The sequence below is a fragment of the Acromyrmex echinatior genome, chromosome 9 (assembly GCF_024713525.1).
Source record: "Acromyrmex echinatior isolate Ae372 chromosome 9, ASM2471352v2, whole genome shotgun sequence".
Taxonomy (NCBI): Eukaryota; Metazoa; Arthropoda; class Insecta; order Hymenoptera; family Formicidae; genus Acromyrmex; species Acromyrmex echinatior.
In genome coordinates, this window is record NC_141860.1 from 8,407,778 (window position 1) to 8,435,569 (window position 27,792).

The window sequence follows — 27,792 nt, forward strand, 5'->3', positions numbered from 1 at the left end:
CGCGCGTTGTCCTGTGTTTCAACTTTACAACATCCCGAATGCAGAGATTGTATACTTGAAAATCAGACGGATGGACAACAATTATGATTGAATTCGTTTTTAAAGTAATAACTTTATTTCGTATATAGAAGTATCATGCATTAATAACTTTTCTGTCCGTAATATTATATGTAAGTTGTATCACATACGTCGTGATTACACAATACATCACGAAGTTTTCCTTCGTTTCGTCGCGATAAAGTTCTTAAAATTCTCATTCTACATCAAAACTTCTGATATTAATTTACTGAAAGAATATATAGGAAGCGTTTCAGGCAAAAATATGCAAGAAATACTTTTTTCCCTTCCTATTTTTTTTACAAACAGAACTGCCTAACTGCGGTTATAGCAAAGTATTAAATCAAAAATGTTTGATGGAAAAATTGTACTATCTTATATCTGTGATTGCATCTATATCTGCAATCTGCAATAAAGCCTGTCCTTTTTTAATCTCTTTAGTTTATCAATTAGGCAGTACTGAGAGATGCAAATCTAAAATGATCTAAAAGTACACTATTTTCTCGATGAACATTTAAATTGCTTGAATTACTTACACCGACAGTTACTTACATTTGACAAATACAGAAATTGGTAACATAATGAAAAATTAAAATTATTTCATGTTGAATTAAAAGGTAAATTCTAGTTATTTATATAAAAAATTACATATTACAAAAAAATCAATCGACGAAATAATCAGTTTACTGTCTAATCTTTTTCTTTATACAATAATTATATAGTTTTTTTAATTATTCATTATGTCATCGCGAGCATTCGTTGGATTATTTTGCGCGGCGATTGTTCTGTAATCAACTCTACGTTTTATCGTTAGATTGCAGTGAAAAGAGTTTTTATGATCAATTAAGTGACGCATGTTATCCTCGCGTATGCGCAAACAGTCATTTGAAAGACATTGCCTTGATGCTCTGCAAGATTTCACCTGTTTGAAAATATGAGTTGTGTTAACATGTCACGTTATTATTATCTTCAACGTTAAACGTAAAATGCTGCTTCAAAAATTCTGTTAAAGAGGCCTTATAATTATTTATAAAAAGTATAATTATGATCTTATTTTAAAATATTAAATATAGTTACAAAAATCAACGTCTTATATAAATAACAATGGATATAATCTTACCTGGCCATTGTAAGAAGCATTAAATTCCCCAATTACTTCAAATATATATGTGAATTGTTTACACACTGCGATGCAATTAACAATTTGTAAGAAAGCCATTAGACCACCCATACGATTTATGGAGATGTTTAAAAAAAATAAGCCCATTTCTTTGATATGAAATGCAAAATCGTAATCTCGATCCAAGATATAGTCCAGATCCCATTTTCTTCGTACTACATTATCTTTTGATGCGTTGAACTGTAATTTCAATTAATCATACAAAAAAATTGCAATTTTGCTTAATTATAATGTCAAAAAAATTAATTTCAATCACATTCATGAATTTGATTACGCGTTATACCTCAAAAAATACATCTTTATGGTGATATCTCAAATGGCCAATCATTCTTCCATGTGGTAGTTCCGTTATACAAGATCCAATACGACATGGATATGATCCTTTTCCTACTCTAGGCGCCAAACTTAATATTGATCTTTGTTGTTCGTTTCTTGGAATAATTGGTGTAGCTTGATTCACAGATTCAGTTTGAGAAGCAGTGGAAGGCATACAAATATAATCAGTTTGAGTAGCTGCACAAATCTTATCATGTAGGACTCTTCTATTGAGAGCATGATATGGGTGCAACAGGGATAACTAAGAAACAATACTTTTATTTAGAATTTATATTATCCTAGTCACACACACACACACACACACACACATATATTTTTTTTTTATTATTTTATGGAAAAATGATAAAGTATCTGAATAGACAAGTGTCTGAGTTAAAATTGTCTTGCATTAACCTTGCATTATTTTTGTCCCTTATTATTGCTGCATTAACTAGAAATAAAATAATCAGAAATAAAAACTATACCTTTATATCCTGTAATTTGGCTGAAATTTGTTCCACTGCCAAATTTCTTGTTCCTATAAAGGCAGATTTACATATAGGACACACATGCAGCTGTACTCTGCATGCATTACATATGTGATGTCCATTTACACATTGAACTTTTACACCCTGTGTTGCTTCTAAGCATACGGGACATTGAAGCAATTCCTCCAGTACATCACACCACTAAAGCAATCGGAATTAATCATTCAGTACAATAATTATACAATTACAGCATTTATGTAGTCGATGTTTCGACATAGTAATACATCTAATATATGCCATTTGCATTAATCATTTGTATTATCTGTATTTTCAACGATCTTCTAAATGTCATTCTTTTAAACATTTTACTCGTATTTTCATTTAAAAACATTTTAATCACTTTTAATATATTTATTTCAGTTAAACAATGTAATCGCAATCACATCAGTTAAGTTATCAGCTAAATTCTAGTAACTGATAACATGTAAAGACATAACAACATGACAGTGTGAGAACAGGAGTCTCATAAAACAAATTGTGCTAGCATAAAAATATTAGCGTATGTAATATCATACCATAACTCGAATTTCCTCCATCGTGATTGCGCGTATTTGGAGTTTGAAATACAAGCAAAAAGCGATACTATCTTGAAGACACAAACGACCGGTAATCGTAACAAAACTAAGCCCTCTTTCGTGGAATTCCCCGTTTTCTCTCTCGACGCCACGTTACTCAGGTTTGCCACAATTCCATGATAAAATAGAACTGCTAGAAAAGCATTCTTTGTTTGGTCAGAGAGAAACGTTTCTCTCTGGTTTGGTCAATTCGTAAAATTCTTTCTTCTGACTGATCAATCAAATGCTTCAAAGAATTGTAAAAAAGAGACTTTTGTAGACTTTTGACAGCATCTGAAGAATAGATAAAAATGAACATCACTTAAGCTAAGATTACACGATGCTCAATTCTCGAATGATTGGACGTGGTCAAATTGACAAAGCGGTTAGCTTGTTCGCCGAACAAATGAACATAATTGGTTGTTACTTATAGATCTAACCAATCATGTACAATCGTTTAAGCATGCCTAGCTGCTTTGCCGTTTTGAACTCGCTCATTGCTTGCTTTGATGCATGTAGTCCGATTTGACGCATGGCATATAATATTCTTTCCATGATTTGACAGATAATTACGAATTAGCACAATTTTCAATCGTCTACTCAATCACACGACTGTCTTTAATCTTTTAAAATAAGCGCTGTATAATAAAGGAGAGTGCGATCCATTTGACGCCACAAATGCTTCGAAGCTTTTGATTGATCAATTGAAAGAAAGAATTTTATTAATTGACTAATCAAAAAATGCTTCAAAGCCTTTTGTAGCATCAAGCGAACACATTAATATGAATATGTTTTTGTTGTCTAATCTTTAAGAGCATTTTAATTTTTTAGAGATAGACTTTAGATATCACTTATAATGATTACTTTATAAACGAATTTTTGAAAAACGTAAAATTTGTAATTTACTCTATATATTGGGTCATCTAAAAAGTATCCGCGGTTTTTTGTCACTAGATGGTGTTGACTATCAATACCATCTAGTGATAAAAAACCGCGGATACTTTTTAGATGACCCAATATAAGTAAATAAAAATGCCGTAACTTTCAAGAAATACTGAAATGGAATATCTACTAATTAAAAAAATTTTTCTTTTTTATTTTTGAAATGACTTTACAAAATTACAAATCTTTATAAAATTAACATAGTACGTATGTGTATATACTAATAATTGTTAATAGAACACTGAGAACAAAAAAGTTAAAAAAATTACATTTGTTTTTGTATGTGGAATTGTCAACTCATAAAGCATTTTAGACTTAAGTGATAATGCCAATAATTAATATTTCTGGTTCAATTAAAAGGATGTTTTTCCTTCGAAGTTTAACTGTTGTTTCAAAATTTTCTTAAAAGTAAAACTATGAATTATACATCATAGTAAAATTCACATTCATACAGTACAGTCCCTCCAAGGGACATTCTAAAGACCAGTGAACATTCCCATTCCTCTGAATGTCCTAAAAATATTCTCAAGTGTCTCTTGAATAAAGTGTACGGTATGGGCAGTAAATTCTGTTTTTAAAAAGTATACAAGAATGGAGCATCATTGATAAATTTTGTTATCAAGCAAAATAAAAGAATAAAAGTCCAAAGTTTTTAACAATTCAATGTTTATTTTGTTTTGTTACTTATAAATTTTTTTCTTATTAAAATTCGAAAAATATAAAATAATGATAAGTGACCGCAAGAACCGCCATCTAACGAGTTGAAAACGACGAGGACGGGACAGGGCACTCCAGAATAGCATATAAACTCGTCGCACCACTACTAATAACGGGTGACGCCAACGTCCGATACTCCATCGCTCCTCACTCCTGACTCCTGTGTGCCGTGCTTAGCACGGCTATTGCGCGCGCAATGAATCAGACCGCGCCAGTATCGTGTATTCCTGCAGGGAAGATGTCGAAGACGAAGAAGGTGCTGGATGAAGCTCGGGAAATCCAAAATCCCGAGCTAGACCTCGCGGACAAAGGCATTGCAACGTTCGAGGAGATGCCGGGATTGCGTGAGTCTCATCCAAGCGTTCTCGCGAGCGCGTCATCGCGAGATTGCCAAATTAGGCAACTTGTCGCTGGCCTGACTGGCCTCTCGCTCCGCGATCCACACTACGGCCATCTGCGCGGATCAGATCACGTGGGCGACTCCGCGTATGCGCGCGCGCTACTCGCCCGCCTTTTAAATTTGATACTTCGCGGTTAACGTAGAATAAAGCGAATTAAAATTAAAGCGATTAAAGATAATATAATTTAGATTGCGCGAACGCGAATTTTTAAACTTACTGTACTGAAATGTTAACATAAAAAGGATTCTTTTTCCGCTTTGAAATCATAAAAATTGAAATAAAAAAAATAAGCTTGCTTTTCTTTTATGAAATTATCGATAATATGTCATTCTGTTCTTTTTGACAGTCAATGAATAACAAAGATAGAACGATATTTGTGTCTGTCTCTTAAAATAGGAAAGCAGTTATATTATAATTTATTCGAAAGTATAATTTCGAAACGTTAAAGTATCTCTTAAAATTTGAATAGAATTTTTTCAATTTTTTTCAAATTACACATGCAAAAGAATATGTTTATATGTTTCTTAAAAATCTGAGGATGAAGTTACAAAATTCTATATAATTGTTGAATGATTATTTTTACATATATTTGTCAAATATTTATCTAATTTGATATTTGTATTTATAACTTTTACTTTAGATTTGTAATTATACATATAATGTAATTATATATATATATATATATATATATATATATATAAACATACACTATACCTATTTCACTTTAAATTCATAAAATATACATTATTTCAGCTATATAAAAAACGGACCTATAATTAATTGTGAATCAAAATCATCACTAAAATAAATTCTCGAAGTACATTACAAGTTGAAGATAAGTTTACAAAAGCCTTTGCATGTTTCAGTGAATATGATTAACGTAACGAGGCTGACGTTAAGTCACAATAAAATTCAAGGTGAGCGTATCTTCAAGCTTAACACAATTTGTATTGTCCGATAACTTAATCGTTGTATCGTAAAAATTGTTGTTTTCGGTATAGCGGTGCCACCGGGTCTCGCCAATCTAGTCAACCTGGAGATATTGAATCTCTTCAACAATCACATTACCGAACTACCTATATCTCTATCGCAAATGCCGAAGTTGAGGATCCTTAATGTAGGGTCAGTATCTATATTTTATAGGACGTGTCCTTATTTCACGATAATTTATCAGAGTATTTAATTTCTGGCAGAATGAACCGGTTAGACGTGCTTCCTCGCGGCTTTGGCGCGTTTCCGGTCCTCGAGGTGTTGGACTTAACGTATAACAATCTCAGTGAAAAGAACCTTCCCGGAAATTTCTTCATGATGGGTCAGTCACGGTTGTTAGATCGTCTAATACATCTCTTCGCAAAAGTCACATATTAATCTGTCTTTTTTTTAGAGACCCTAAGAGCGCTCTATCTCGCCGACAATGATTTCGAGTATCTGCCGCCTGAAATCGGCCAGTTGAAAAATCTTCAGATTGTAAGAGGATTTTAGAGCTTTCATAGTTTTACAGCTTTATAAGAAAATGTCCCGTTTTTTTCGTCGAGACTCTCTCGATTGAAACATTTCAGCTCGTATTAAGGGAGAATGATCTGATCGAATTACCGAAAGAGATCGGAGAGCTGATACGTCTCAGGGAACTGCATATTCAGGGAAATCGTTTAACGGTTTTGCCTCCCGAGATAGGTAGATAGAATACTGCAATATGTGCATGTAGTAGTATAATTAAGTAGAACATATATATTGCATAATTTGTATTACAGGGAACCTGGATCTAGTGAGTAACAAAGCTGTATTTCGAATGGAATTCAATCCGTGGGTTACACCGATCGGTGACCAGCTGCAAGTGGGCATATCTCATGTTATGGATTACATTCGCTCGGAAACATATCGATAGTAGGTGTTTATTAGGTCGCTTTATTAGATGCAATAATTATACATTGATTATATTTAGCAGAATGTTTCTTTCACAACTATTGGAAGTTTTCTTCTTTAAAATAGGATTATTCCTTTAAATCTAAAGTATAATCCGATTGAAAAGCGTTTATTAAGCACTTTGACTTTTACTGAACATAGTCATCGAATATTTCGAAGAATTTTTGAATTATTGTTTTATACGAATTTCCTCATAATTCTCGCACTTTTAACGCTTTAATTAGAATTTGGACTAACATTCTGCAATTGATCGAGAGAAGTCTTGAACAAGTATTTGTCTCTTTTCAGCGTTTACAATCGTCATCAAAGTGCCAAAGGTCCGCCACCTGATATTGAGAACGATAAAAGCAAGAAAATCTCACGTGCTCGTTGAGCTTGCGCTTTTCGTATGATTCTGACCAAATAATACTATCTTCTGCTTAATCTTTTGTACGGAGATTATTTTTACAAGCTATATACTGCCAATAATCGTTTATTTATGCTAATTAATGAGTTCAAGAATTAAATGATGCCTTTTAGAAATAGGATTATAATGAGATAAGAGGCGTAATGCACATTAATAACATTGTTATACATTTATCTATTAATATAATATATATATATATATTATTTCTTAATTCAAAAAAATGTATGTATAAAAAAGATTTTACATTTAACTTTTTGTATTTTTTATTCTCGGTCCTCCAATGATAAAAATAAATTTTATATATCTAAAAGATTGAAAACTAATTTAATATTTTAATAATTAATTGAATTCTTTTTATGATTCAACGTCGATATTTTATTTAAAAATTCTATCTGAAAATTAAGACTTACTATATTTTTACATGTATTTGCCGTTTCCCTGGACAACGAGAAAGAAAATCGCAAAACAAATCATCTCGTCATTAATCCGTGTCATACATTTCCGGTGTCAATAACGCTCGTTTATCCCATCTATTGCAAACTAGCGAGTCTTCAAAATGGTAAATATCGAAAAATATAGCTTAATCATTTGCAGATTTAGCAATTCAAAAATTATCACGGTTTTCCGCATGATAAAATATCAAATGATTTAAGATCGATATGTGTTACCACCATTCGATACAATTACAAATGTTAGGAATCATAAATTCAAAATTAAAAAACATGAATTTATTAAATACTGAGGGATTTGTATATTTTAAAATGATAAAGGATGTAGATTTGCAATAAGATACACATTGATTAATCGAAACCAATAGCGCGAAGTGCTTTCGATCCATATCGGCCAAGGCGGCGTGCAGATGGGCAATGCTTGCTGGGAGCTTTATTGTTTGGAGCACGGCATACAACCTGATGGTATGTTGCCACCGCAAACCTGCACAAGCGATGAGGGCTTTCAGACTTTCTTCAGCGAAACAGGCGGTGGGAAATACGTACCTAGGGCAGTTTTCCTCGATCTTGAACCAACAGTAATAGGTAAGCTCGTTTTACAACAGTAATTAATAATGAGACAACATCAACATATCAATATAATTGCTTATCGTTGTCATCCTTTAGATGAGGTACGCACGGGAACGTACCACCAGTTATTCCATCCCGAGCAATTGATCTCTGGCAAGGAAGACGCCGCAAACAATTATGCGCGTGGCCACTACACCCTAGGCAAAGAGATCATCGACCTTGTATTAGATAGAATTCGCAAGATAGCCGATATGTGTAGTGGTCTCCAGGGTTTCCTCATCTTCCACGCATTTGGCGGCGGCACTGGATCTGGCTTTACTAGTCTGCTGATGGACCGACTATCTATGGACTACGGCAAAAAGGCAAAATTAGAATTCGCCATATATCCGTCGCCACAAATTTCCACAGCAGTCGTTGAACCCTACAATGCAATCCTGACGACTCACACTACGCTGGAGAATTCCGATTGCGCATTCCTCGTAGACAATGAGGCAATCTATGATATTTGCAGGCGTAATCTGGACATCGAGCGACCAACTTACACAAATCTGAATCGGCTGATCGGTCAGATTGTCTCCTCGATCACGGCCTCTTTGAGGTTCGACGGTGCCCTCAATATCGATCTCACCGAATTTCAGACGAATCTCGTACCCTATCCTAGGATACATTTTCCTCTGGTAACTTACGCGCCCATCGTGTCCATTGAGAAGGCTTATCATGAACAGCTTACCGTGATGGAGCTCACCTCAGCCTGCTTCGAGCCAGCCATGCAGATGGTTAAATGCGACCCGCGAAAGGGCAAGTACATGGCCTGCTGTTTGCTGTACAGAGGTGACGTGGTGCCAAAGGATGTCAATGCGTCCATCGCGACTATCAAAACTAAGAGAACGATACAGTTCGTCGACTGGTGTCCGACGGGTTTTAAGGTTTCTTTTCTAGCAATTTTTCTTCGTTACATTAGCGAAAATTTTGCAGTAATTTGTGAATTGTGATTTCTAAAAATTTTATCACGTGTGTTATAATCAATGTAAAAAACATTTCGGAATATACATTCCGATTTACTAGTTTAGCTATATCTGCAGATTTCTACTTTAGAATATTTTACACTGAGCTTTTGGCATCAATTCCGACATTTTATTGATTTGATTTGGATATAATAGGTAGGCATCAATTATCAACCACCAACTGTAGTACCGGGAGGTGATCTGGCGAAGGTGCAAAGAGCTATGGCTATGTTGGCGAACACCACAGCGATCGCAGAGGCGTGGGCCCGATTGGACCGAAAATTCGACCTTATGTTCAGCAAACGAGCCTTCGTTCATTGGTAAACTAATTTTGATTTCACGAAATTAGAGACTCGCATAGATTGTTCCTATTCGCGAATTGTAATACGTCAGGTACATCGGCGAAAACATGGACGAGAGTGAATTTAACGAAGCCAGAGAGGATCTGGCCGCGTTAGAGAAAGATTATCAAGAAGTCGGCGCGGATTCTCTGGATGTCGGCGAAGAAGAAATGTAACTACCTGTAAAAGACTCGCAGTGACAATCGCATGCATTAAGAACGCATGTACTTTTGTGGGATAGATGAATGTTTTTTTTTTGTTCAGTCACCGTTTTTATAGGATTTTTACATTGTTTTGTTATCCTTTTGTACATGTTTTGTATGTAATTGTTTTTGTTTTAGGTATATGAATTTTTGCGCATCTTTGTGATATAATAAAAAGAATCTGAACTCTCTTTAGTCCATTATATATATTCTTTGATCGGAAACTTAGGGGAACTTATTAAGTTTTTAATAGAAGATATTTAAAGGGAAATTTAGAGAGAAGGAAAATGAAAGACAGAACACCGCTCGTAGATATTATAGGCTTTTTATTGTGTGGAACAGCACATGGCTGCACGAATTATATTACATATGTATAAATTTCCGTCGACATCTTTACATTACGGTCGGAGAAAATCTCGCATAGCGCGTAAAACTTTTTTTATTTCCCCTTTTTCGAGTGTAGTAAAGTGTGGTTCAAAAACCGTAAACGTTTAGGGAATTTACTCTCGAAAAATATCGCGTTAGAAAATATTGAAAATCTATAATATACGTAATGTATACATATACATCATACTATTTTTGAATGCTTTCATATACGATATTTTTTGAGAATACGGTCCTTACACTTGTGCGTATTACTCTGATACATGAGAAATTTTAAAGAGAATAAGCAAAGAAAAAATAATAGTATTTCTCTTTCTTACAGACATAATAAGCTCTGTAAGTAATGCCGAATTAAATAGTCGTTAGTCGCATAATCATATAATTATAATAAAGGCGATAGTAAATCAAAGTAGAAACGTAAGAACGATGATCGAGGTGCTGCCAAGCTGACGACAGAATTAACACAACTAATTACGCTGATCACAACGATAACGATGATAATGATAAACATTCGTAATTATTATCAAGCGTCTTACCCTATCTTTCTTCACCTCTATCGTCACTACGTCAGCGACATTTTGGAATAGATCCTTATCTTGTCGTATCATATCAATAGAATAATAATAATCTATTGTTATATTCTTTTAATAGAATCTGGGATTGCGTCGTTCGTTGGCAGACGCGCGTAATAATTTGCATATTTTCGTATCTATAAAATTTCACGGTCTCTCTCTCTCTCTTTCCCTGTATCTATTCATTCTCCCTCTTCCGTTTATTTAGAGGAAAAAAAGAGAAAAGCTTTTTACCTTGTTTTTTTCATTATACTTTTTGGATTGGCAGATTAAGCCTGCCACTCACTGGACTAGAGATTTTCACTACCTTTATTGCGCATCTGTTATTATATATTCGAGGGGGAAGCATCTTCCTCTCCTCATTTTTTTCGTACTTGTTAAAAATTAACTCTTTAAAAGAGCCAGACACGTCGTCCCCTTTAGCTCGAAAATCGTTTTGTTGTTTCAAGTTTTCTCTAGATTGTGAAAAATTTATCTTCCTTTCTTAGAAAACCAAATCGTAAAATAAAACACTAACAATTCTCTATCGGTATAGTGAGGACAATTTCTTTCTCATTCATAACTGATCGAAGAATGTGGATTTACAAAGATATTCGTAAACTTTGCCTAGAATAATCTCTCTCCGAAATGTAAAACTTTACAAATGCAAGATGAGATTGAACACGCAAGACATTTTCTCAAAGATCAAAAGGAATTTCTGAGTTGTTCAAGAATCAATAGAATTAATATCATGTCGTGTTCTCATCTCTTTTCGCGTTCAAAGGATCAAATAATTAAATTTGAATAAATTCTTAATAATTCTATTATAAATTCCGTTGAATTAAAAAAGTATTTAAAAAAAGCTTTACTGTTCGCAATCGACTTTCAAGTCGATTGTACAGTGCTTCGCAACGTTTTGTAAAAACATGCATCTGTAGAATCGCTACGTGAAGGCCAAAAATCTTTTACTAATTGTCGTCAGGCATATAATCAATCCGCATATCAACGAAATCCGTGTTTAAAGCACGCTGAAAAATTCGAGCGTGACGTTATCAGCAAATATTGTTTATCTAGATTGAAGCGATTGTCATCGTCAGGATTTGCCTGTACGCGAATATCCGTTGGAGTATCACGAAGGCCGGGTAAAATAGGCGGGAAACGTTTAAGATCTTTGGTAAAAACCCGCCTGACACGATCGGCGAAAATTACGGACGCTCAAATATTATCATCCAAGGCGGAAATAATCGAGAAAGATGAACACTTGGATCTCGAGTCCATCACGCTCTCGTCGTGGTCGGGATATGAGACAACGAAGTCCTTTCGATCGCCCTAGAAAGGAGAGCCGGAGACGGATTAAGTTATCCAGATATCCTAGGCATCCAATCAGAAAGTTTGCGCTAAGTAATTATACGATCCGTTAAATAATAATGCTACGAGATAATGACTATGTTAATTCACCAATCATCACTATTATCGGCAAATCATAAAAATAATAGCGGTCGTGGCAAATGAAGCTACTCGCGAATAATTAAAGACAGTTACAATGAATTGAACAACTAATAATAATTAATAGTAGAGATAGAATATTAATAATAATAGTAATAATAAAATAAAAATTAAAGATTGGATTTACGGTAGTAAATAGTAATAGTAATAGTAGTAGTAGAATAGCAATAGTTTAGAGTGATAGTAGTAACTGGTAATGGTATAATGACGATTATGTCGCATGTGAAAATATCTAGAATCGATCTCTTTTTGTCGATAACACAATCACACAATTCGCAGTCATTCACGTTTCTCTCATTTACAAGTTAGCAGACAGAATATCGATATACAAGCAAATTTAACCAACATTACAGCCTTTTATCGCTCTCATTCTCTCTCTCACTCTCTCCCTCTCTTTCTCTCTTTCTATTGTTCGTATCCGGGGCAATTCATCTACGCGCTCTCGCTTGATCGACATAGGTGGCAGTGATCGCGATTTTTAAAGCACCGCTGCTTTCTTTGTGCATGGTCCACCCATTAATGTGTTAATTGACAACGACGCGATTACGCTAACACGACGCAAACTGCCTCAAATATTAACTGAGTTAAATATTCGATTCAGCGCAACTTTGCGCTTCGCAATCCCCAAGAAGATCCCATGGGAAAAATCTCGTTCCCCGGTTTATCTACTTGTTTTATTTGCTGAAACGTGCCTTGCGTTTTAATAGAAAAAGAGATACGGCAGTGTGAAGATGGCGAGTTCCGCTTCGATTTTGTGTTCGTTCGTTCCGGTAATCATGGAGGCGGCGGGCGAGAAGCGCGATGGCGATGAAGCGCGACGGATTCGACGCGGAAGGAAATCAAGACGACGGAAGCACGATGATGGACGCGGTGGCGGTGGCGACAACGGCGCTGAGAACCAGGAAGACGTCCGCACACTCTTTCTCTCTTCATCCTTCGGTCACTCCCGAATTGTTCAAGAACGATAAATACGGATGACGTCGCGGATTGGCGCCCGGCAAAGCGGACAGTGACCGCCACCCTTGCCACGCCATTGTTGAATCGCACAAGTATAGCACATACACATGTGGCCGCACATGTAAAGCACGCTATCGATACTGCGCTCGTAGCAAATGGAGCACTCGCTCAGCGTCGGCTGCAGGCCCTCGCCCCATTGATGCAGATGAGACGAGGCCGCGCGTGACGATGTCAGAGTACCATCCAGGCTCTGGTAGGTCACCGGGTCGACGTACGTCGACGAGCCGGTACTGGCCATTGTTCCGGTCAACGGTGGCGAGGATTGCCTAGAGGATCCAGGATGTGGGACTGGCGCGGGAACAGCCGCCGTCGCTGCCGCCGAAAGATGCACCGGTTGTGTCGATGAATTCCTGTGCGTCGCGGAAGTATAAATCGGCTGTGGCGTGGGCGGCGGTGGCGTCGGGTAGCCGGCTTGGGGCGGTAGATTCACGACGAGTACTGTTCCGCCGCCCACCGCCGGTTTAAACTGCACCATCTCGGAAAATCTAGACAATTCCGTGGCGGCGTTGCTATGATTCGAAAGTTGCTGCTGTTGTTGTTGCTGCTGCTGCTGCTGTTGAATGACATTGGCAGGTGAGAGATTGCTCGGACGTTGCCGGGGCGGTGAAGTCGGTCTACTGGCCAACATTCTGACACGTTGAGTGCTTCCATAGGCATCCACGAATGCCCATAGTTGAAGGCTCTGATCGACGTGCATGACGACATTGGGCGCGCCACCATTCTTGCTCATCTGCACCTCACCGTAATGCGTGACCGTGAAGGCAATTTCGTCACCTGGTTGCGGACTCGATGCCACGTCTTTGGAGACCACCCAGTATTCAGGACGATCTAACAGCAGGTCGCTATCGTCCGGCAAATCCTCTGCCGTTAGCCGTGCCGGGTCGCACGAAGTCAGGCCTAGGGCTAAAGCACCAACATACATCGGTTCTGTAGAGAGAATCTGCACGACCAATCGCTCTCCCAATAACAACGGTCGACTCGTGAACGCATAGCCGTGACAGAACTCTGTGTCCGTACGCGTCGCTACGCACTGCTGATTGCTAAAGCAGATGTTCCTACCCCGAGTCCTGCGGAGAAAGACAATGAAGAAGCGATTAATCTCAGCGGAACTCGTTCACTTAATGATGGGCGTCTTGGGAAATCGTGAAAAGTGGACGGCAAATTAGTTCTGTGCGGCTGAACGGCGCACAGTGGTCACTTTCGTCCATCTGAGCGAGCGAAATTGTTTTATTTGGTAAAACGTGTTTGATGCTTGGAAAAATTGATGCTGAGAAAACCTCACGAAAGGATAGAAACTAATTTAAATGAATAGTTTGTAAATGTTTAAGAAAATGTTTGAAAAAAAATAACATAGAAAATAAAATTGATTAAAATTCTCATTGCGGTCGAAGAAATCACTTCTCTGCATCAAAAAGTTCAAAATTGCATCAATTTTTTTATTAATGTTTGGTTCATCCCGTCAAACGCAAAATAATGCTTCTCGTCGCATTTCACATGTCAAAGGTAAGACTAAGCACAAAATCTAAAGTTGCAAATAGTTGCAGCTAGATTTAATGTAAAACATTGGGATTAGGAAGTAATTTAATAACTCTATGCAAGTAACCTGATCAATTCTTACGTTTTCCGAGTTTTCTCCTTTACCAAGCTTCGCTTAAAATATAAAAAGAAATAGCAATTTTTAAAGCCTTTTTCTAAAGCCATAAACCTTTACTCACATTTAAAAAATTCTTATTAGTTTCAGATTATAAAGTGCTTACTTACTTATATTTGTAGGATCCACAGCAAGAACAAAAAGAAAAAGCTCTATTTAGCAAAAACTCATTTATTGAAATGAAGGCAAGCACGAGTCGCAATAAGTGCGAGTGCATCTTGTAGAATCGTTTATTACTAACGATTCTTCGCTCGATTTTTGAATAAATTATTTTTAGATTTCATACTTCCAAGTATTCAGACTTATTTTTATGTAATAAAAAAGTTTAAAACGTCCAATTGAATTTTTTACTTTCGCGCACTCAAATTCACAAAAGTGACCACTATGCGGCGCAGCGATTGTATTATATGTTTCCATTGTAAATCAATGACTTTCAACTTTCGCGTTAATCTCTCAAAAAAAAAAAAAAAAAAATTATCGCGTCGAGTAATGTGAAACTTTGCTAATTTGATCAGACAACTTTAATCAGAAAGCGTAATATTGTGCAAGTGGCGTTTCGAAGCAGACAAGTTGATCCTAGATAATTCTCTCCGGATAATTCAATTACGATTTAAGTCAGCGAATACAAGAATCTTTTCCGCGACATGTATTAACTGAATCATGAATAAAACACGAGTGGATGATTTAACACGTTCGATATACTCACGAGTGGAAAGGCAGAGGCGTGAAAAGGACGCCAGGGGGTTGAAATCTGAGACCGGGTAGCTCCACGTCAGGTTCGTGATGAATCGACATGTTCTGCATAGACGGCACGATGATCCTTTCGACATCCCGACCAGCGTTACTGGCGTCGTCCATGGCCGAGTGCCTACTGTGCTGCGCATTGTCCTCGTTGCTATGCTCGGCGCCTCTACGTATGTTGTTGAAGTGCTGGCGATTTGGATCGACAAATTCGATCGCGGTGCTGTTACCGTAGACGTCGATGATCGCCCAAAGCGGACCCCGAGTCTCGACACCGCTGAAGAAGAGACCCTTCTCCTCGCCATTGACACCAAAATGCACGTCACCAGCCGATGTAACGTAATAGAAGAGTACCGTATCTCTCTCCGCGAACCTCTCGGCGAGGGCTTTAGCCCAGTAACCTGGCTTATTTGTCAAATCTGGGCACGCGTACCTTGGCAAACCACTTCGGAGATTAATCGGGTCGTTGCTGGTGAAACCAAAACGAATCACGCCGCTCCAATTGTCGGAAATCTCCAGGAACTTCACGCAGACCTGCACAGTTTCACAGAAAAGCGACCATGTAGAACGCAACTTGTGATTTGTAAAAGGAAGAGAAAAAAAAAAAAAAGAAGCCACCTTGCGAAACGGCGTTAGAGGTGCCGCTCGAGCGATCCTAAAATGGAGCTTTATTCGAGGCATCTTCGGGAATTAATTACGCTCGATTATGTTCATCCCACGTGTTACGTCATTATATATTTTACGACTAATCTTAGATACGCTACGAAATTGAAAACACGCTTAAAGACCCAAAACTACGCACGCCCACCTGTCTTATATCAGTAAATAGTCTTTGAATATTCGTGACAGATTGGAAGATCGGATGATTTCGTGAAAATTGTTTGTTTGTATCATTCAGCGCGGTTATACGATCTACTCGCATTACTTAACTGCAGATAGACACGCGATAAGTCTGTCGAACGCGGGCATCGCCGGAGGCGCTTGTAACTCTCAATCTGGACGATATGTAAAACAACGACCTACGCAAAAAAGTACATTACTTTCATAGTCGCGGCAGCGGTTTCCGTTTTAATATTCCGAGGAATGCGAACAGCGATTTCTCGAGCGTAACGAGAGTCGTCGATTTCCTACAATCGACACGGGCGCCAGTCAGCGCAGAATAAATCAATGATTTATTAAAAGCCATCGGGGAATCTCACCTTCTCGCCTACTCGCACCGGTCTGGCGCTAAAAGTAACACCCTTGCAAAAACTCTCGTGTCTTCGAGCGATCGTACCGCCATTGCACAGCCTGATGTTGTCACCGTGCACGTGGTGAAACGTCAATGGTGGCAAATTGTTGGTACCCGCGTTCGAAGATCTGGGAGCTGAAACAGAAAATGATAACGTCAATCATCAAACATCGTGTTCGATTATACATACACTTATATGTTTTTTTGTGTATATTTCAAATCATTTAGTTCGTTTTGCAAGGTGCGTTGTTTCGTAATCGATATTAATATTGTTGGATTATGGATAAAAGAATGTGCAAAAATTATCTATACTCTTTTCAACGAGAGAATAATCTCGGTTTGCGTATAGCAGGCAATGTAACGCTATGAAAACCTATACAAAACGGGCGAGTTTTCATCCGAGGTCATTCTCTCAATGAACGGAATATATGTTTATTTATGCGTGTGACGTAAATAATATTCCTTTACATAAGACGCATAAATAAAAAGATTTTTATAGCTATTTATGGGCATTATATAAATAATATTTATCTAATAACACTTATGTATGTAAGTACAAATCACATATTTTCTTACAAGGTTGCAACGGTTATGAAAAATTGAAAAAAAATCTGTTTCAAAGTCTAATATTCTTCATTTTTTTCAAAGTACACTCGATATATTTAAAAAGTTAAAAAACTCTTGAAATATTCAATTTTTCAGAATACGCTTAAGAGAAGGTCGGATAGTATCGGACGAAGATTGTTTAAAATTTTGAACGCGAGTGGCAACATTTGATAAGCCAAGGAAAGTTTATTTTTACATGAGAACTGGTATTTCTTTATATTGAGAACAAACGCAGTGTTGTTTAGTGAGTTATTATATTTTGTTGTGCTTATTTATGCCGACACGAAGATTATTTGCAACCAAACACGTTATTTGTAAGTCGAATTTCATTTTTAGTTTGCCAAATAAAACAGCCTCTATTATTCTTTGAAATGTAGATTTAAAATCTTTTTTGTTTTAAAACTGCTTGTTTCATATGTTGTTTGTCATTCGGATGGTATCAGAATAAGATAACAGATGATAAAATAAAGGTTGGGTATGGTACAAGGATTCTTTATAATGCTACCACATGCGTCTAACATTTTAAATAATTTTGCTCGACCTTTCCCTATCAATCTACGCCAACAAAATTTTAAGACAGGCAAGTAGGAAGAAGAAAGCAGATAATAGTGATATCTATCAAATAACTAAATAACATATTCTTTTTTTAATTTATTTAATTTATTTTTTGTCCTATATCACTAATTTACAGAAAATGTAATAACACTTAAAAAATCTTGGCTATTTTTAGAAAAATATAATTGCGAAGGTGTTTAGATATAATGTTCCATATTACGTATATTACACTTTATTATGTATATTACGTTTAATTTTTGTCCAACTATTGAATCCATCCAATTCATTATGTGTTATTAAAGTTGCAAAAAAAAAAGCTAAAACAATAACTGCACGACACTCTATAAAAGTTTCCCATATTGAAGGAAAGGGGTTTTAGCCCATATTTTCTGTCTACTTTATTCAATAAAGATTGACGTACTTTCATCACTTTGAATATTTTTCATAAAAAGATGTTTTAAAGAAAAAAAAATGATATTACTGCCTAACTATGAAAATAAATAAAAAAGTATTTAAATTTTAAACTTCTGAGGCTGTTGACAGTATCGCTTTAATAAAGATACTATCAAATATGCGAAGAACTTATCTTTTTTTTTTTTTTCGAGATTTTGTTTCTAAGAAATAAAAGATGTAAGATACCCGACCTTCTGTTATTAACTCCTGGAATTTCTATCTTAGACAGAAATAAAATACGCGACATTTAATTTATATTTATACGAGGATGATTATCTTTTTTCTATTGGATATAAGCTTATGAACATCTTATTAGCTTATTGCATCCTTCAAGGATCGCCTCGACCTTTCGACCGATTGTTTCATAGGCGTGTAGGCGTTGGCTACAAAGTCGATGGATTTCTCTTTTTCTTAAAGCGCAATCGAAGGACTCGATGTAACGTTTATCAGAAGAACTAGGCTGTGGACATTTCTGGCGTGGCAGGGAAATTCACTTGAGGTAAGGCTATTTCGGAGAGAACAAAGAAGCTTTTCAGCGCAGCGTAAAGAAAAAGAAGAAGAAATTTGATCGGGGAACTCGAATGCAAAAGCACCTCTCATCAGGGCCTGTCGAGCATTTCCACTTCGGTATTTCATAATGCAGGCTCGCAGATCTGGAATGCGGAGATGCCAGGATGTTTCCAGACGATCGGTGAGAATGGAATCGCGTTAGCTGATATCAGTGTAGGAAAATCCTCGAAGAATTTTTGTCGAGATAATCAGGTAATCATTTCATAATTCATGCGAAGATGATCTTTGATAAAAGAAAAGACGTCGAATACATGAAAAGAATGATTTTGCTGAAAGATCTAAAATTTTACTGGATACAGATTTAAAAATAACTTTGTTGATTATCGAAATAATTTTGTTGAAAAAAAAAAACTGATAAGATTATCAAAAATGTTTTGCAGCATTGCTCTTATTATTTTTTAGTTTTCAAAATAATTATTTTGATGGTCTACAACAAAATTATTTTCAAATCTGTATCCAGCAAAATTTTATATGTTTCAAAATCTTTCCATGTATCGTTTTACCATTATTATAATTTTTCACAAACATTTTGATCGATCACTCATACGCAAATAACACACGATACACAATCGATAGTATTTATTAACAAATTTAATGAATTTTGAAAGAATCTTGACAGCTCGAAAGTTTCGCGTCTTTGTTCTCGGTTTGAAAGTAAACCGGGAGTGCCACGGCAAATCGACCGGCGCTCGCGAGAGCCTCGTTCTTACTGACTATGGTAACTATCGATATGCCAAGGCGCGTAGCCGATATTGTACGTGCGCCGGAAACCGCACGTTGCGCACCGGAAGCGGCCTCCAAGAACGGACGCCAAGTATCGAGGTACACCAGGACGATCCGCTTTCTCTGCAAAACGGATGGCAACCCGGAAACCGCCGTTACAATATACGAGAGAGGGAGTTGATTTACACCTTGGCGACTTCATTCGCGAACATGTAGTGCTTCCTCTGTGAAAGAAATAAAAATGCGGAAGAGAAACAATGTACGATTTTATTTACTCCGAAATACCGGTAAGTCAATAAAAATGTATCTACTGTGTTAATCAATGATAGAAGAAACGTTTCACTCTCGAAAGAACTAAAACTCTAATAAGCTAGAATCGCAAAGAGAATAAATTAAAGAAATCATTAAATTGCATTATTTTGATTTAATTGAATTTAAAAAATTAAAACTTGATCCATTTACCGTTTCTTTTTCTTGTGCCACACTAAAAAAAAATTTACATCTTAATAAATATTTTTTTGAATATTTATGAGCAAACATTTACTTACAGTACATAAATATTTACTCAATGAAAAAAATTATAGTTAAATCAAATTAATGATTCTTGTATCAAATAAATATACCTACGAATATTCAATGAAATATTTATTTATTTATAAATACAGTAAATTTTTTTTCAGTGCATACCGAACGTTGATGTCATATTCGCGATGACCACTTTTTGGACGGCAACACTATCGATAATAACAGTTTGAACCACTGCATGAAGATTTTTCAGCCAAAAAAAAATAAAAATAAAAATAAATAAAAAATAAAATCTTGTCCCAGGGTCTGCTACTAATCTTTACCTGCATGATAAGGATGGAGTCGATAATTTCTCAGGCTACAAATAGACAAATTTTCGAATCTTAACCGACCTGAAGGTTTCCTATTTCTTTCTTACCGTTTATTTTGTTATCTTCTTTTATTTATCATACTTTCCTAAAAATATACGCTATCTATTCTTAAAAACATCCAGTCCATTGTTAGAAAACTGTCACGGAAGTGCGCTCGATAAGCGCAATAATTTGTTAATGATTCGAGTGATAACGGTCGTCGTTGTCGAGATTGACTAAATAAATGCGATTTGCAGGTAAAAAAAGTAGTACCAATAAAAAATCACGGACCGTTCGGTTTCTCACGCTCTCGATAAGGTGCTCGTATTAGGAAACACGTTTGCGCTAATTGTAAATTCTAATTTCTTCTCTCCTTTCGCAATCGGGGGAGGGGGGGAGGGGGGGGAGAGAAAGACACGGAACAGACATGATTTTTCCTCTCTCTCGCTCGGCGAGACCGTTATTACACGGTGAAATTATGTAAAAAGTAAATGCGTGAGGTTTCCAGGATTTTACAAGAGTCAGGTCATTGCGCTGAGGTCACAATGTACGACTGCGAACAGGACGATTGCGTGTTCCGTCACAATTTTAAATCACGTCTTCCGTTCTGCTTGTTTTCTCGCGTAGTTTTCGGCTGGTCACCCGAAAGGAGCTGTTCACTGTGAGGCAACATTGCGAAATTCAGGATTGCCCAAATATAGTCATTCCTGGAAGTCGTGGATCGTCCTGTTAATTTGCGGTCACAAATTTTATTTTGCCGCAAGTTTTATTATGTCATAGGCTAATAAAAAAAAGGATAACATAAGTCGAGCGATAATGAAGCGCTATTCATTTGAATATTATTATCTTATTTCTTGAATCTATTTCTCTGAAACTCGATTACGCAACGAGGAAACAGATAGATGTCCATTCATTTTTATGTAACGCGGAAAGAACGATTTTGTTGAGACATTTAAAAATTTAGTTAGATACAGAAAATAATTTTGTTAGCACCACCAAAATAATTAAGTATTAGAAATCTTAAATATGATTAGCAATACTGCAAACAATTTTGATATTCCAGCAACCAGTTTAAGTTGCTGTTCTACATAATTATTATATTTTAATAGCCCAAAATTATTATCAGATCTACATCTAAATTATCTAGCTAAATTTTTGGATACTTCAGTAAAACCATTCTTTCCGTGAAGCTATGAAAAGTTTTGACTAATCTTTCTTTCACTATTACATTTAAGGCTCAACTTAGACATGACAATTGTAACATTTGCAGGATTGTAATCGTTGGTCGAGACCGAGCAATGAAGAATAGATGGAAAATCGGGTGGTCCCGAAAAGACACGTCTATGATTTTCAAATGTGCGGAAAAACAGATGATGCGCATCTCACGATGAAAGTCCTATTCATGCGAATTGAAGAAGCGTCGTTGTCAAGATTAGTCGCGGCAAAAACATGAATCGCCGACGCATCTCCATCGGTCGGTCGGTTAGAAACACCCGGCCGATTCACCGTGGGAATGTTATGACGTATACCGTTGCATCTCGCCAACGTTCTTGTTGGCCTCGGCGTACCAAACCATGACTCCATTTACCCCTCGCAATGGACCGTTTATTCGCTACCACCACGACTTCGCCGCAGACGAAAAGATGTTTCGCGGGAACAGCTGATTGTGAGCTTGTGCAGCGCATTATCGTGGATGGCAATTATTTTAGCCCTTTGCAAGATGAAACTCCTCGCTTGCTTTTATTCACGATATTATTATTATTTTCATAATTTTCCGAATTTTTCCCTCCGCTTTCAGATCATTTTCAGAGAAATCCGAATATCTTCAAAAAGAAAAGAACAATTTTGCTAAAGTACAAATTTAGATTCAGATCAGAATATTTTGTTGAACCATCAAAATAATTATATAGAACGCTTAAACATTGATTAATAAATAGAAAATAAAGGTCCTAAACAGTCAAGCTGGATCTGCACAAAATATTTGGTACGAATTCATGTACTTATACTTATTCATATATTTATATTCAATCTTGAAAACTTTGTATGAGCATCAATATTATTAAATTGCTTGTCAATTTAATTTATGACATTACTATTCTAGTTCTAGTTAAGATTGCGTTTATAAAGATTAAAAATTAAATTTGATGAACAATTTGAATATGAGGGTATAAATTCACCTCAAATTATTTAAGCACTTAGTTTAAGCATTTAAACCCTTTATTTTCTATTTGTGATAATATTCACATTATAGTCTTAAAAGATACTTTGTTTAATGCTGATGACATGCTGCAAGATTTTAACATTGTAGCAACCAGAGTTTAAGCGTCCTACATAATTATTTTTATACAAATAAAATTATTTTTCAGATCTGTATCTAAATTTTTAGATACTTCAGCAAAACTGTACTTTCCACGTAATAAAAATTCAGCAGGATCAGCTTTTCTTTGTAGAGCAGTTCAAGTTTCCGCGAGTCCATTGAAAGGTCAACGGCGCTCGAGGATTGACACGTGGATTGCTTTCAGTAGCGAGGATCAGTCGATCGCGAAATACAATGTACCGCCTGAACAGTTATGCGAACATTCGCTGAGTAATCGCCGATTCAACCATCGTGACAGTCATTAAACGCGACGCGCGCGCGTCTTCCTTTTTTTTCTCTAGAGTAGACCGAGGCGATTGATCGCTCTCCACGCAAATCGCACGAGTCAGCGAGACTCACTCTCTCTCTCTCTCTCTCTCTCTCCCCGGTAGTAATTGGTCTATGCCCGCGCCTATGCCGCCATTCGCCAGCGCATCTCGTGGGAAACCCGTGACACACATTTGCGCGGAAGTGCAACTCGTAGACTGCAAGACTCGGTGAATCTCGGCGTGTCGCGATGAGTAGCCGCGATGCTGCGTCTCGGGACCGAGCTTAATTAAAATCTCGTTTCTAGCCCGACTGCGGCATCGCCAGCAGCGAAATAACATATGTTGCGAGGGTAGAACGCGAGAAAATTGGAAATAAAATAACGGCGAATTAAATGGCCCGCGGTTTAAAAGGACACGCATCTGGAAACGTGACACATCAATTAATTATGACCGATGGAAATCTGGCGATTCTTCCGCGCGACCGAAAGAACGAAGGCCCGTACGAATTGGAAATGACGGATTAAATTAGTTCAGTCCGATTATTTCCGCTTGACCGATCCCCTTTACTTTGTTCTTGCTGTAACGCGCGATCGGCAATTTGCGTCATTTCTATTTTAAATTTATTTCCCTTGCACGTTACACTTTACTCCAGTCTGTGACATTTAAGAAATTTTACGATGCACTCACCGATGTTATCGATATAAATTTCAATTGATCCGCGTTATTGTATCGAGGTGAAAGTAATCGACGCGGTAGGACAGAACACGCGTCTTCGCGAACATGTACGAGGTCACCACGGCGACGATGTGAACGCGATGCACTTTGCATGATGTAAATAAATGAAGCCTTGACCGAGCTTGATCCCTTCTTCTCCTCGCCCTCGCCCAGACTCATTCACCACAATCAAATCTATTTCTGCATCGGTTACTATCAGGATGGAAAGAATGTGAACAAGCCGTGTGTAGTCTAATAAACCGCCTTATAATCGACACATCTTGACGTGCCTCGGCTTCGCTCAGGTTCGACGAACCGTGGCATAAAACGACGACTTCGCGGGTTTTGATCGAATAAACAAGAACGAGAAGATCGACGAAGCGTGCAATAGTCTCTTAACACCGACATCTCCTTCATGTTTCGCAGACCTACATCATTGAGATATATGTAGTATTTATCGTTACTCATAATCGGTTCTTATTTAAGACCGTCTTCAGTACAGTCTTAAGATGTTACAAACCGATCATAGAATCATACTAACATCTTAAGATTTTAATGCTCGTTTTCACCAATGTAGATTATTAACTTTAATCTCGGTTCAACTCGTCATATTTTTTTAATTTTTAGAACTAGAAAAAGATGCAGAGTAAGTTGAACCGAGATTAAGTTAATCTATATTGATGGAAATGAGCATAAGACGAACTTGAAGAATTAGCCGATTATGAATACCGGTTTAAATTCTAAGACAGCAGAAAATATACACAATCGATATCGATTATTAATAACAAAAAATATAATTATATTATATATAATAATAAAATATAATTATATCCTTCATAATAATTTTCATCGCAGTATTTTAAATGCTAATCAGCGTCATAATTAAATTGATGATCAATTTATGATGTTATTTTCAGCTTCAGTTTATGATTGCGTTTTAATTCCGATAAGCTTAATCGGTGCCCAATTTACAGACCTAAAAAAATGTTTTCGCAAACTTGTATATGAACACTATCCGCTTCGACCGAAACTAGGATTCTTTCTTTTAAAATATAATTGACCTCGTCGAAGAATTATCCGTTCCGACTGGTAAAAGATGCCAGGTGTCTTTGACATCATTCACGACCTCAGAAGAATTTGCATGGAAGAGAAAAAAAGAAGAATAGAGGAAGAAGGAAGGAAGGAAGGAAGGAAGGAAGGAAGGAAGGAAGGAAAGCGAGACGCGCAACAGGCTATACAGGTCGCGTGCGCCTGTTGTCTACCTTTAAGGACGACTTCAAGTCAAGCAAGGGGGTTTACAGACCGTTCCGATAAGGCACTCGAGTTACTGTTAAGCAGCACGCGGAGGAAGCCGATGGCAATTTTCTCCGCGCGCGCTCTTGCTAGACCTCATAACAGGAGGGGCCTTGTTCCCACGCCCGGTGCCGTGATCTTTGCCGAGCTACCTAGTCTCCTAGGAGGCAATCCCCGCCCCCTCTCTCCCTTTCTCCCTCTCTCTCTCTCCCCACGTAGAAGCACCGCGCGTTCTTTCCCCTACACAGGCCGATTCCTCTCTTCTTCCCTCCTTTCCAATTTTCTCTCAGTCTCTCTTTCTCTCTCTCTTTCTTTGCCATTCTTTCTGTCTTGTCCTCCACCATCACGTGCGTTACGTAAGATGGCAATGTGCGAGTCTCTCGTCATGCTGAAATAATAATAACGCGTGCACACAGCTCGAGGCGCAAACGAGAAGCTACGACCGGGAGGGAGAAAGAGGGAGGAAAAGCGTAGGGAAAGCGAGCGAGATAGAAAAGTAATCGTCCATACGAAGGAGGTAGCTCTTGGAGATGGCGCACATGGTTAACATAATTATGGAGAGCATCTCGCGTGCGCGTGATGCAGCACGCGGTAAACAATCGGTACATTAAGCTACTATCTACACGCGATTCGGAATCGCGGATTAGGAGCGGATAGGTAACGGGGCGGTGAAGGTCGTCGAACTCGACTCCGAGCCTTCCTAATCGCCGCGATCGTACTAGCGATTCACTCTGCGGGGCGATAAAGATAAGAGTCTATCATGTAGATTGCGATAAGAATTATGCGATGACGTTACGGCGTATATTTGCGCGATTAGCTTGATGTACGATAATCGTTCTAACGCGGTCAGCGTCATTGTACTGACGATTGTACGAGATTCTTTCGTAATTACGTGCCAAGTTCTGTCATTTGCCTGTTTCGCTTTCGTAATAAAACAGCGGAAGAATGTACGTATCCTTTCTCATAAGCAACCTCTCTATCTGGAATTGGGCTCGTGCTACGGACGGAATAAAGATCAGCCTCCGAGGCAGAAATGCTGGTATGTGGCGTAGTTGGGTACACGCTTGATGAAGAGAAGAACGCCCGAGATCTTTATCTGAGAGAGCGTAGTCTTTATCGGCGTAGTCTGGATGACCCGCTTTTCGGCGACCTGCGAACGTGAACACGGTGAACGCTCGGACCTTCCTGGTATTATTAATCCTTACTTAGGCAGGAATGACGGCGACACAGAGTGTGACTCACACCCTTTGGTTTGCGCCGCTATTAACGAATTTTTATAAAAGCGAATCTTGCGATCCTAAAGTGAGCCAAAACCGTTTGGTGCAAACCCGAATGAAATACTCTAAGCTCCTTAGACTCGAGGGTGTAACGAAACCCCATAACGACAAGTGTATATTCCCATCACGGCACTTTTAATGCGACCACCACGGCCCATCTACGAACAATCGGATTAACGAAGTTAAACGAGAGAGGGTGGCCACAAGATATCGTACCCCTCGTTCAGCCCTCGGAACCCGGGGGTTTGCGTCGCATCTGTCGTGCTTCGCACGTGCGGGATCGCCGCGAGCGACTTATGCGCGGGGGTGTAAAGAAAGGAAAAACAGCGGAAACTGGGCCGGTTCTCCTGCATAGCGTCTCCAAGGACACGGGATTAATGGTTTTAGCCACACTCGAGTTGTTTTACGTGGGCGATCGCGGGGTTCGAACTGCAATCTCTAATCTTGTGATCGACAAGCAATGATGCAACTCCTGGAATTCCTATCAATTTAAAAAGAGAGAGAGAGAGAGAACGAAAAGAGGTGAATGTCTTTGCTAATATCAATTTGAATTGCAGTCTTAACCTTTAAGTAGGTGGCCAAAGCATCCCACACATAGGGTAACTATCCCTATTAATGTGCCTTTTAAGCTAATTTGCTTATTACTGAATTAATTATTAAATATTGTAGCTTTAATTTTATCTGCTTGTAATCAATATCGGTTTTTCAACTACTTTTTTTTTTAATATTTCTTTAATCTAAAAAATCTTAATACTTTATACTTTATTGTTTTTGACAAAAATAAAAAACATATTTTTGTCCCTAGTGAGTCTTCTAAGTAGCGATGTGCTCTCAATTTGTGTGCCTATCCACATTTTTTATTCATTTTAACATAGTTACTAAAACAGGTAATAAATTTAAGTTAATATTACATAAATCACTATTGCAATTATATTTATTTCAATAACACTCATAACACAACATTCTTAGCTCTAATACAGGGCACATTAATAGGAACACACACACATTTAAAATCTTACGGTACGTATTATTGGATTCACATAAACTCCTCATATCTTTCGAAAAATATTTAAAATACTTTAATATTCAAAAATTAAAATATTATCTTCGATATCCTATTAATAATTTTTAACTTAACAAAAAAAAATATTTATTCGTGTTAGTTTTCTTTATGACTAATCAAAATACAAAAGCACACTAATGGAGACAGACACAGTAATTAGGACAGCTATCTTAGTTAACTTAAAAACTTTGTTTTGAAAAAGGAAAATAAAAAATATTATTCAGAATTCTAAAGAAAAAAAGATATATATATATATATATTAAAGTTTGTTATTTCTCTACGTTGTTCCATTTCAAATTGATACAAATAATATAAATTAATTCTATACATACTATTAAAAAATATAT

The 27,792-nt window shown here is 37.2% G+C and overlaps 4 protein-coding genes across 10 annotated transcripts in view; 2 read left to right on the plus strand and 2 right to left on the minus strand.

Moving 5' to 3' along the window:
* Positions 1-92: 92 nt before the first annotated feature.
* LOC105149085 (uncharacterized) lies at positions 93-4,553 on the minus strand. Its single transcript, XM_011061250.2, has 6 exons — positions 4,415-4,553; positions 2,616-2,948; positions 2,038-2,241; positions 1,521-1,814; positions 1,178-1,417; positions 93-979 (listed from the first exon to the last, which is right to left on the minus strand). The coding sequence occupies exons 2-6, from the start codon at positions 2,634-2,636 to the stop codon at positions 785-787; spliced, it is 954 nt and encodes a 317-aa protein (XP_011059552.1). The 5' UTR covers positions 2,637-2,948; positions 4,415-4,553; the 3' UTR covers positions 93-784.
* Positions 4,510-7,293, plus strand: ics (ras suppressor protein 1). The gene is made up of 8 exons (XM_011061251.2): positions 4,510-4,657; positions 5,581-5,631; positions 5,716-5,836; positions 5,908-6,026; positions 6,099-6,181; positions 6,274-6,388; positions 6,466-6,598; positions 6,926-7,293. Exons 1-8 carry the CDS (start codon positions 4,510-4,512, stop codon positions 7,008-7,010), a joined length of 855 nt encoding a protein of 284 aa, XP_011059553.1. The 3' UTR covers positions 7,011-7,293.
* An 86-nt stretch (positions 7,294-7,379) lies between these two features.
* On the plus strand, positions 7,380-10,236 carry LOC105149082 (tubulin alpha-1 chain). Its single transcript, XM_011061243.2, has 5 exons — positions 7,380-7,602; positions 7,861-8,077; positions 8,159-8,988; positions 9,223-9,386; positions 9,460-10,236. The coding sequence occupies exons 1-5, from the start codon at positions 7,600-7,602 to the stop codon at positions 9,581-9,583; spliced, it is 1,338 nt and encodes a 445-aa protein (XP_011059545.1). The 5' UTR covers positions 7,380-7,599; the 3' UTR covers positions 9,584-10,236.
* neur (E3 ubiquitin-protein ligase neur) overlaps positions 9,920-27,792 on the minus strand; it is a 63,565-nt gene continuing 45,692 nt past the window's right edge. For 6 of the 7 annotated variants that reach the window (XM_087409156.1, XM_087409160.1, XM_087409162.1 and 3 more), the window contains 3 exons: positions 16,660-16,826; positions 15,426-15,994; positions 9,920-14,135 (listed from right to left, as the gene is read on the minus strand). In XM_087409156.1, the coding sequence (XP_087265282.1) occupies positions 13,007-14,135; positions 15,426-15,994; positions 16,660-16,826 (1,865 nt within the window). In that variant the 3' untranslated portion in view covers positions 9,920-13,006. Of the gene's footprint in view, positions 14,136-15,425; positions 15,995-16,659; positions 16,827-18,898; positions 20,283-27,792 lie in introns of those variants that run through there. The other variant, XM_087409159.1, reaches the window with a different exon arrangement.